Here is a 10,162-nt window from a genome sequence, read left to right as displayed (position 1 = left end):
CCGGCGCGTCATGCAGGGGGGGAGGGCGGAGGGCGGGAGGCGAGAGAGCGCTTTTCCTACGATGCTAACCCCAGTTCAAAACGTCCCTCGAGCACGTCGTTATACGTTAAATCAGCGAGCCGCGAGGAGAGTTCATGCAGAGACAGAGAGAGACCCTCATTTACCCGCGCTGTGCCGGGTCTCTTTCTCTTCACTGACTCTGACACTGTCACTGAGTTCACCGTCGCGGGATAAGCATAAGGCCGGCCCCGGCGCCAATTACGTACACGGGTTACGGCTCTTACACAGGACCGGGTTTTTTGAGTTTTGCTTTTGTGCGTGCGCGTATGAGGCGTTGTCTTCAACATGTATTTTTCGAGAAACAGCTGTGCACGCACGTGCGAGCGCCGCCCCGGCTTATACCCGGGGTCGCTTGGTCTTGCGCCCCCCACCCCCCTCCGCCTTTCGGTGCTGCGCGATGGGATCGATGACCGCACCGCGCACAGTGGAGACGCGCGGCTTGACCAGCGCCGCGTGGGAGTCCACGGTGTTCCACTCGAGGCCGACCGGGTTGCGCATGCTCCGCTCAAACTGCTCGCGCGTCTTGAAGGGGAAGGGCACAGCCGCGACCGTGAAGCGCGCCGCCTTCTTGTCGCGCTTCTCCGACACGATGACGTGGCGCAGCGCCGCGTCCTGCCGCCTTGCAGCCGCCGCCTCAAGCTGCTCGCGCCGCGCCTCCGCCGCCGAACGCTTCCGCTCCAGCTGGCGTTTGCCGACGCGCGCCCCCAGACCCGCCCAATCGCCCCAGCCAGGGAGGGTCTCCTCCTCCTCCACGCCGGCTTCCGCCTCGACGACGCCCCGCTTCTCCGCCTCGAACTCGGCCGCGACCGCGCTCTCCGGGAAAGCGGCCTCGACGAGTGCCCGCTGGCTGGCGCACGGCAGCAGAAGGGAGGCGCCTATCGGGCGGGGCAGGGAGCGCGCGAGTGAGAGGGCAGCAGCGACGTCTCGGCGGCGGCGACGGCGAGAGCCGGGAGAGGGAAGGAGAGAGGGGAAGAGGGAGAGAAGCGAGCGTCACCGTCGACCAGCTCGTCCCCGCCGTGGCCGAAGTCAGCCTCCGCGTCCGCCGCCTCCTCGGCAGCACCGTCCGCCTCGCCCGCCACGGCGCCACGCCGGCGCTTGCTCGCTCTCCCCCGCTTGCCCTTGCTCGCCGGCGCTCCCTCCGCCCGAGCCTCGCCCTGCTCGTCTGGCCCTGCAACGCGGACCGCCGCCGGCGGGGCCAGCGCGGCAGCGGCCACACCGCCCGCAAAATGGTCCGATTGCGCGCGCGGCAGCAGCGTGTGGCCAGCGGGAGAAACGATGTCGGGCACTGCCCAACCGCTGCCCGGCTCCGCCTTTGAGGCCGGCGGCCGCGCCGGCGCCGAGGAGGATGGCGCGGGGGCGGCCGCAACGCGCGCAACCGACTTCCCGCCGGCGCCTCTTCTGTCCGCGCGAGGCCGCGCAAGTGCAGGGCTGCCCGCCGCCTCCTGGCCTTCGCTCCCCATGGGCAGCCTCGCGCCGACGGTGACCGCCGCCGCGCCTCGCGTCTTGCGCAACTGCCCCGCCGTCGACAGCGCTGGGAGCGGGGCGGGCGCAACTGCTGGAGGCGCGGCGGGTGGCGCGACCGCCGCCGCCGCCTCGTCGCGGCCGGCTGTGCCCTCTTCGTCGGAAGCATCGCTGCCCTCGTCGCCCCGTCCGCCGGACGCCGGCACCGCGACCGAACCGTGGCGCAAGTCCGCCGACAGCTCGTCGAGCATCTGCTGCGCCTCGCTACGCTGCCGCTCGTGCGCACGGCGCATGAAGGCCATGCCAAACACGCCCTTGCTCGGCCGCTCCGGCTCAGCCTCATTCTGCAGCTTCCACAGTAGCTTTGCGTCCCGCTCGGCCGGCTCCAGCGGCTCGCCGCCCTCGCTCTCGTCGTCGCTGTCGTAGTCGCTGTCGTCGTCGCTGCCGGCCGCCTCCGCGTCCATCTGCTTGCGGCGCAGCTCTTCGCCTTTTGCGACCTGCTCTTGCACGGCCTGGGCGAGCGCCGGGTTGTGCTTCTGCTGCTTGAGCGCGTGCTTTGCCCAGCGCGACCTGCAGACACGCACCCACACGCATGCCGTGAGCCATGTTGTGTGGCTCATGGGCGTGGGGGTTGGGATCCGGAGGCGAAACGTTCAAAGGGCGGTGTTGGCCGCAGAGGCGCGTGGCAGGCGCTCAAAGTGTCTCGAAACTGTCTTGGGAGTGTCTTGGGAGTGTCTCAGGCCCCGCGCACGTGTTCTTGTGCTTGAGGGTCATGCGCTCGCGCACACGCTCCACCTCGCGCTTCATCTGCATGCGTTGCGCCGAGTGCTTGTCCAGCGCCTCCTCCGCCTCCGCCCGCGCCTTGGATGCCTTCTTGTGCACCTTGCGGTACGACCGCGACTTGATCTTGGCGACGCGCTTGGCCTTCGCCTCGTGGTAAAACAGCAAGTCGCGCATCTTCTTCATCTCCGCCATGCGCTTGGCCGCCTGCGAGCGAGCGCGCGGGAAAGGGGAGTGACACACGCCGGCGGCGAGTCTGGGCCGCGTGCTTGGTGGAGAGAGCAGAGGCTCCCGAGCGGCGGGAGAGAGGCCTCGTGTGGCAGTCATGGACGGGTCTTGGACAGGTCATGGACCCGGGGCGGAGCGACCAGCACACCTCTTGCGGGGTGAGGCGGGCGCTCTGGTCGAGGCCGCTCAGCGCCTCGCGCTCCGCGGCCGCGACGGCGCGCTCGCTCAGGCCCTGGAGGGGAGGCAGGAGGGTTGAGCCTTTGCGGCACCCCTTGCAAAAGGGTGCATGTGTGTGGCGGGGCATCCTTGTAGGCGGAGCGGAGTGGATGCTAGCGCCTCGAGCCGCTCCTGGAAGTGTCTCGGAAATGTGCAGGGTCGGATACCTGCGCCTCGAGCAGCTCGTCGACGCCGCGCTCGAGGTCGTTCTTGGAGGCGCCCGCGGTCAGCGAGCCAAGCGTCGCGCCGTGCACGTGCTGCCGCTCCGGCGGGAAGCTCAGCGACTCCGCAGCCGCCTGCTTTTGCACCGCACCCTCCCACCCAGACACGTCGGCGTGCGCCGCCTCCGCCGCAGCCTTGCGCTCGATCCTGCGCTTGTCGCTCAGCTCGAGCGGCGCGGTCAGCTGCGCGTGGGAGGAGCGACGAGCGCCCTGCTTTGCCACCCCCTGCAGGTCGCGCTGCAGCTGCCCAAAGCCCGCCTCGTCGCCGAGCGAGCCTGGTGAGGCAGAGGCGGTGGTGAGGCAGAGGCAGTGGTGAGACTGCGGCAGTGGTGAGACTGCGGGCGGCGGCGGTGAGGGCGGCAGTCGTAAGCGCAGCAGTGTAGGAGGGGCGGGAGCTGGAGGGGGGGGGGGGGGGGGCAGCCGGGAGAATAGGGGCGGAAGGGCGGCAGGTAAAAAAAAGGCCGGTGTGTGCGAGGCCCGCGCCGAGCAGGTCGTCGACGCTCAGCTGCGGGGCATCGGGCATCGACAGCTCGCCCTCCTCGTGGCCCTCGGTGCGCTCTCGCGGCCGCCGGGCGCCGCTCGCGCGCAATCCCACGGCCTGCAGCATTGCGGCACCCTCGGAGGAGCGGGCGGCCTTCTTCTTGGCCGCGCCGCCGCCACCAGCGCCCTCGCCGTCGCTCTCAGAGAGCATGCGTGAGAGATCTGTGACGTCATCGGGGTCGACCGATGAGCCCATAGACTCCAGATCATCCGGACGCCGCCGGACGCCGACCCCGTCGTCGTCCTCATCCGAGGTGATCTCCTCGTCCTCGCCTGCCAGGCCGCCGTCGCTCTCCTCAGAGTCATCGTCGAGAGCGCGGCGGCGGCGAGCGCCCGCTTCTTCGCGGTCGTCCTCAAAGACGTCCTCCTCAAAGACCGCCGCGGATGGCGGCGTGCCGCGATGCACCTTCTTCGGCATGGGTGGCACTCAAGCGTCGACGAGGCCGTGCTTTCGAGAAAAAAATACCTCTAAAAATTAGACTGGGCACAGGACTTCCCATCCCTACCTTGGGTTGTCCGTTTTCTTTCTTTCTGGGCACGGGACTGGCGCGCACTGGCACTAACACAGGTACACCACGGGAGCCGCCTAGGCATCCTAAGCGACTCCTGCGAGGACGGCGAGCGAGGCACTTAGCTCCGTGCACTCGACCGCCCTCGCCGCAGGCAAGCTCATTCACAATCAATCTGCTCTGCGATGGCCGTGTGAAGAACGTCTGAGATGCGCTGCTTCTGCAGCCCCAGCCAGCTCTTGGTGGTCCATGTCACCTCATCGAGGTACTGGGCCCGCGTCAGTTTGTTCCATCCTTCTCTTAAGCCCCTCGCAAGTTTCTCAAATTCCAATGAAGCTTCGTGGAAATCGTCGAGCAACCCAGAGGGAAACCAGAGGGTCCCCGGCACTTTGCGTTTCCGGAAGTTTCCAGGGAAAGCAGAGGGTGTTTGGTGCTCCATTCTGTTTCTCTCGAGTTTCCCTGTACCCTGAGTCTGAGTACTGAGAGCTGGTCTGGGGCAAAATCTGAGGCAAAATTGAGGAAATCGGCACGATACCGGGTATTTTCCAGGTATACCCGGGGTTTGTCAGAGCCCGGAAAAATGGATGGTTTCCCCGGGAGTTTCCCCAGGAAACTAGAGGGTGCTGTAGGGAAACTAGCAGGAAACACGGAAAGGAAACCAGGTAGGGTGCGAGAGGAAACCCGTGCGAGAGGAAACCCTTGTATGTGCAGGCCAATGGGGGGCCAGAGAGAGAGAGAGAGAGAGAGAGAGAGAGAGAGAGAGAGAGAGAGAGAGAGAGAGAGAGAGAGAGAGAGAGAGAGAGAGAGAGAGAGAGAGAGAGAGAGCAGAGCGGGGTTGAGAGTGATGAGTGTGAAACTCGGCAAACTCCCACCTGGGGGTGGTCCTCGGTAGCCTGAAAATCCCCGGGTGTCATACTTACTTGGTTGGATGGAAATCCCCGGTTCTATCTAGCCAGACCCCAGCTGTCCCGTGGCTGCTGGCTGGGTTGCCGGTTGCCGCACTAACAGCAAACTAATTCCGGAAACACAAAACCTCGCGGGCCTTCTCCCGAATAGCCTCACTGATGTCGCTGGGCGGGCTGTCGACATAGTTGGAGAGATGCAGCAGGGACGCAGGGGAAGGGGTGCCCCTGGCCTTACCCGCACCGTCGGGCGCAGGCCTGCGGGGAATGCGGACCGGGAGGGCCTCCGGTTTATAACCCACGATCAGAGGGCATGAAGTCGGCTGAATAGTGTTCAGGAAATCCAGCGCCGGAGCGTACCGCGCATAGGCTGTCGGTGACATCACCTCGCCCATGCGACCGGCGGCAAACATGGCGTCAGTCTGCGTAATGGGGAATAAATCCGCTCGGGATCGGCCTTCCGAGTTCATGACTGTCATGAAGTTCTCCAGGAACAGGCGTGTCTTTGTCGTCTTGTCCCCGGTCTTACCCCCTCGCTGGGCGAGGAACTGGATACCAGCCGCCCTGTACGTCTGCAGGGCTGCCACGAGGGAGGATCCTGCCCCACCAACCACGGGCAGGACGCCGTGTGGGAGCATGTCAAATAGCCTCGCGGCCTCGTGATCCGCCTTCGATTTTCTCTCATCAGCGGCGCTCTCAAAGCTCTTCCGCTTCCCAGGAGCGGACACAGGCCGTGGGGCGTCCAGAGCCACGAAAGCCTCCAAGAGAGAGTCTGCTGTGGTGGAGACCTGAGCCACAGTGGCACCTGGCATCTGTGGCGCAGGTCCATGAGAGGCGGGCGCTAGGTCCCGGTCTCCAGAGGAGGCACCTGGCCGCTGTGGCGCAGGTCCTCGGGAGGCAGGCGCTGAGGCCTCCTCCACCGATCCAGCGCGGTCAAGAGACCCGGCCTGTCGGTCGTATGAGTCCAGCAGCGACGCGCTTGCTGTGCCACCCTCTTCAACTGGCGTGGCTGCGGGCTCCACTTTGCCGCAGATGAGGTTGTAGGCGTCCAGGAGACTGCCCACCATAGCGCGGCGCGAGAGCGCAGCGCGTCAATCGGCACGCAAGGGTTGCGAGCCGGTGGAGAAAGAATGGTCGACTACCGCACGCTCTGCGTCGGCTGCGAGGCCATGGCCTCGCGTCGACTGGAATCGCGCGGACGCGCGTTATTGGTGATAACTTCGAAGTTATCGAGGAACGTCGGATACTAATCGGTAAAGAACCCGGGCCGCGCTAAAGCGCTATCCGGCATTCACTCAGCCTCCGCTGCTGTGAACACCAAACTTGCACTTCGCTGGTGCGCGCTTTCGCCGCCTACTTTCGCGAGCGCGCTTGGCCCTTGCTCCTCATGGGCGGCGCTCTCGCTGCGCTCTCTCCCTGCTCATGGGACCTGATGCCGCGCCACCTCTGTGGCCGCTCCATCCTCTCTGACGGCGCCAGCCCTCCGGCTGCGCCATCTCTCTTTGGTTCGTGTGCCGCCTCGTGGGCGGCGTGGCGTGGCGGGCGGCTGTCTCTGCCGCCGCCTCGAGTGAGCCTCGTCTCGCTCTTCGTCTACTCGAGCCTCGCCTCGTCTGCCGCCTCGTGGGCGGCGTGGCGTGGCGGGCGGCCGTCTCTGCCGCCGCCTCGAGTGAGCCTCGTCTCGCTCTTCGTCTACTCGAGCCTCGTCTCGTGTGCCGCCTCTTGGGCGGCGTGGCGTGGCGGGCGGCTGTCTCTGCTGCCGCCTTGAGTGAGCCTCGTCTCGCTTTTCGTCTACTCGAGCCTCGTCTCGTGTGCCGCCTCGTGGGCGGCGTGGCGTGAATGTAGGCTTCACGCTGGGGTCGCTCCTCGTCACGAGCGCATCTGCCCCTCTTCTGGCTTCATTGGGATGCGAGGTCCGTCTGCACCCGCTCCCTCCACTCTGCGTTGGGATGTCAGGTACTGCGTAGCTCTTCCGTTGTGGAGGCACGCGACTCCAGACTGACCCTTTACGCCCCAATGTATCACACCTCACGGTGCAGATGCTTGGGTCATGTGGAGAAGCCGAGATAAACTAGTCCGCCGATAACGATTGGGGTGGGGGCCCCAACTCGTGGTAGGCCACTAGTTTATCGTAGGGTACTCACGGATACCTCTCCTGAGTCCCTCTCATGTGCCCTCGCGCACATCGCATGCGGTCTTCACTCAGCCTCCGCTGCTGTGAACACCAAACTTGCACTTCAGCTGGTGCGCGCTTTCGCCGCCTACTTTCGCGAGCGCGCTTGGCCCTTGCTCCTCATGGGCGGCGCTCTCGCTGCGCTCTCTCCCTGCTCATGGGACCTGATGCCGCGCCACCTCTGTGGCCGCTCCATCCTCTCTGACGGCGCCAGCCCTCCGGCTGCGCCATCTCTCTTTGGTTCCCACCCACCCTCTCCTTGGTGGCATGCTAAGCGCTCACGCTAGCATGGGATCCACCGTGGCTCTCACGGCAATGTCAGCTCGAGCCTCTGCTCGCGTAATGGGTCCTGTCGTCGGCCCATCTTACCTCTCCCCCCTCTTTATGCGGGGGAGACTCCCGCGTCGTTTACGCGGAGGTAGGTGCTCTACGTAGAGCCCCACCTCTCTTCTTGGTCTGAGGTGCGATCCGCTTACGGCGCCGCGGCCGGCTGCAGGACGTTGAGGTTACCTCCGGACCTGCAGTTCGTCCAAGCTGTTTGAGTCCCAACCCTCCGCCTTTAGTGGCAAGACCCCAGGGGATGTCAGGTACTGCGTAGCTCTTCCGTTGTGGAGGCACGCGACTCCAGACTGACCCTTTACGCCCCAATGTATCACACCTCACGGTGCAGATGCTTGGGTCATGTGGAGAAGCCGAGATAAACTAGTCCGCTGTTTTCACGGTGCTCAGGACGCCCCTCGGTTAAGCTGCGGTGCAAAACTCTTTTTACCACCTTCAAGTACACCCCCAAGACTCCCCCAAACCGCCCAGGGTGAGCTCGTGAGGTGCCAGTCCGCCCGAGATATGACCGGTTGAAGTTGGGCTTCCACGGTCGGGATGGAGGTGTCGAACTGGATGGGGGTCAGCCGGGGAGGCTGTTGTGGCGCACCGGACCGCCCCCCAGCACCGTGGCCCACCCAACTGTATCCATGGGAGTCACAAACGGTGCTGCACTCGCGGCCGCAAGCACTTACGACACTCAAACCCACCACCTGCCTCCTACCCTGTACGAGGAGCCATTTCACCCGTGCAACATCTGCACAGGTGTACCGCCGACGCTCAAGCGCCCGGCCCCTACTAGAGTAGTCTTGTGGGACCCGCAAACGACCAATACATCCACTCGGGGCTGCAGCATGTGTCCGGGTGGGCATCCCCGTGAAGCAGCCAGCAGGTGCCGGACATGGCGTTGGCCGTCTTGGACCGAGATCAGGGCGCAACTGCCTATATCGTGGGGCTGAAGGACCGTCATGGGGTCGGCTTTGATGCTGCCAACCAGTCGGGTCGATAGGTGGCGCCCCGGCGAGATGCATTGCGGGTGCTCGGCGTCGCCTGCTTGAGTGGCCTGAACACACTCGCGGGAGCCAGAGAGCAAAGGTGTGCGCGAATTGAGGCTTCTGAGCGAGTCCAGGCAAGCCACAGGACCGGCCATGTGCGTGGGTAGTCGAGCGGTGGCCGGAGGTAGCCTCCAGTAGTGCCTCTCAGTTCGACACCTCGGTCTCGACCACTGCCCCTGTCCCTGCCGCCGCCGTCGCCGTCCGATTCCTCCCGTGACGCCTCCCCGCCGCCCGGCCTGATCCGCGGCGTGCAACGCCCCCCACGCACAAACATGGGCACACACCTCGGCATCGCCGACCCCCCAGCCCCCTGCCGCCGCCGCCGCCGTCCCTGTCGCCCCCGCTTCCACCCACTTGCTTTACTGCCGACTCCAAGTGGGAGGCAGCAAAAGCACGCAGACAGAACCCTGAGAACGTCGCCATCGTGTAGCAGACAGGCCTGGCTAGCCGCGCGTTGGGGAGTAGTGTTTGTGTGTGTGGTGTACTCTCTCTCCACTCAGTGTATAGTGAGTGAGCAGCGCACGATAGAACAACTGAAAAAACCTCGAAGCCCTGGGAGCCCTCCCCCTACTGTACTCGCGGGCTCATTTGCACTTTTCCAGTGACGTACTCGAGTAGCTGGACGTATTGCAATAGCTCTTACTTTTGCAAGGAAAGGGGGAGGCGCCGGCCGGGCCCGGCCCGGTGTACCTGTGTTAGTGCCAGTGCGCGCCAGTCCCATGCCCAGTGTAAATAAATAGAGAGGCGAGTTGTTTAGACAAGCCTGAGCCCTGGCCTCGACACCTCGACACCAAACCTCGACACCAACTCGACACCTCGACACCCCATGCCAACTCGACACCCTCGACACCCCTCGACACCCCTCGACACCATCTAGGCTGGTACCACGCTCGTCCGTGTCAAGGTGCCAAACTCGACACCTCGACACCGCTCGACACCGCTCGACACCGCTCGACACCGCTCGACAACCGCTCGACACCGCCGGGGGGGGGCTCGACACCTCTGATGATCTAACACAGCAGAGACGTAGACCCATTTGGAGTCACAGAGTTAGAAAATCAGGGTTGCAGCAGCAATACTTGGCTGGCAGTACTTTTATCCCTCAGTTGCAGCCTCTCAAAAGTTCTAGGTCAAGTTGCGGCTCAGTTGCACCCCTGTTGATGTAGCAAACATGGCAGTACTCAGGTAGCCCTCAGGTGCTGCACAGCACCTTGTACAGTGGCAATGAATCCTCACACCAGTGAGCTTGTGCCATGAGTGCAGACCTGTGGTCCATTGCGCTTTGTGCACTGGCGACGCTCGGCTGCAACGGCGACGCTGCAGCGGCGGCGACGCTGAAACGCGCAACGAGAGAGACCTCTGTCTCTCTCCAACAGCTCGGCCGCGCCTTGGCCCCGTGGACGCACGTAGAACTTCACGTGACAAGGAGCTTCTAATGAAACCGGGCGGCGACTTGATCCTTCCCTCGGAACGTCGCCGCAAATTAACTTATCTCCTGCGTTCGCATTTGGGCGGCCATCGCAACACTCCCTAGCTCAACTGTCGACCCTAACGGGTCGCCAGCCGATCGTCATTGGGGTACTGTAGCCCTTAGCTGCTGGACAGCACCTTGTGCAGTGGCAATGTCCACTGACTCATGGCACCAGCCTTGTGAAAGGAGCGCTGTGGTCAGTTGCGCTTTGTGCGCCGGTGGCGCTGCAGG

The 10,162-nt window shown here is 64.5% G+C and overlaps 2 protein-coding genes across 2 annotated transcripts; one reads left to right on the top strand and one right to left on the bottom strand.

Annotated features, from left to right (window-relative positions):
- Positions 1 to 396: 396 nt before the first annotated feature.
- On the bottom strand, positions 397 to 3,924 carry EMIHUDRAFT_228467 (hypothetical protein; the record flags this gene model as incomplete). The annotated part of the gene is made up of 8 exons (XM_005787050.1): positions 397 to 935; positions 1,055 to 1,370; positions 1,437 to 1,904; positions 2,019 to 2,091; positions 2,273 to 2,508; positions 2,678 to 2,761; positions 2,913 to 3,224; positions 3,466 to 3,924. The coding sequence occupies 8 exons, from the start codon at positions 3,922 to 3,924 to the stop codon at positions 397 to 399; spliced, it is 2,487 nt and encodes an 828-aa protein (XP_005787107.1).
- A 2,380-nt stretch (positions 3,925 to 6,304) lies between these two features.
- Positions 6,305 to 6,682, top strand: EMIHUDRAFT_228465 (hypothetical protein; the record flags this gene model as incomplete). The annotated part of the gene is made up of 1 exon (XM_005787049.1): positions 6,305 to 6,682. One exon carries the CDS (start codon positions 6,305 to 6,307, stop codon positions 6,680 to 6,682), a length of 378 nt encoding a protein of 125 aa, XP_005787106.1.
- Positions 6,683 to 10,162: the final 3,480 nt, after the last annotated feature.

Source organism: Emiliania huxleyi, assembly GCF_000372725.1.
Source record: "Emiliania huxleyi CCMP1516 chromosome Unknown EMIHUscaffold_147, whole genome shotgun sequence".
NCBI lineage: Eukaryota > Haptophyta > Isochrysidales > Noelaerhabdaceae > Emiliania > Emiliania huxleyi.
The sequence above is the reverse complement of the archived record's forward strand: the minus strand, read 5'-3'. Positions and strand labels throughout refer to the sequence as shown.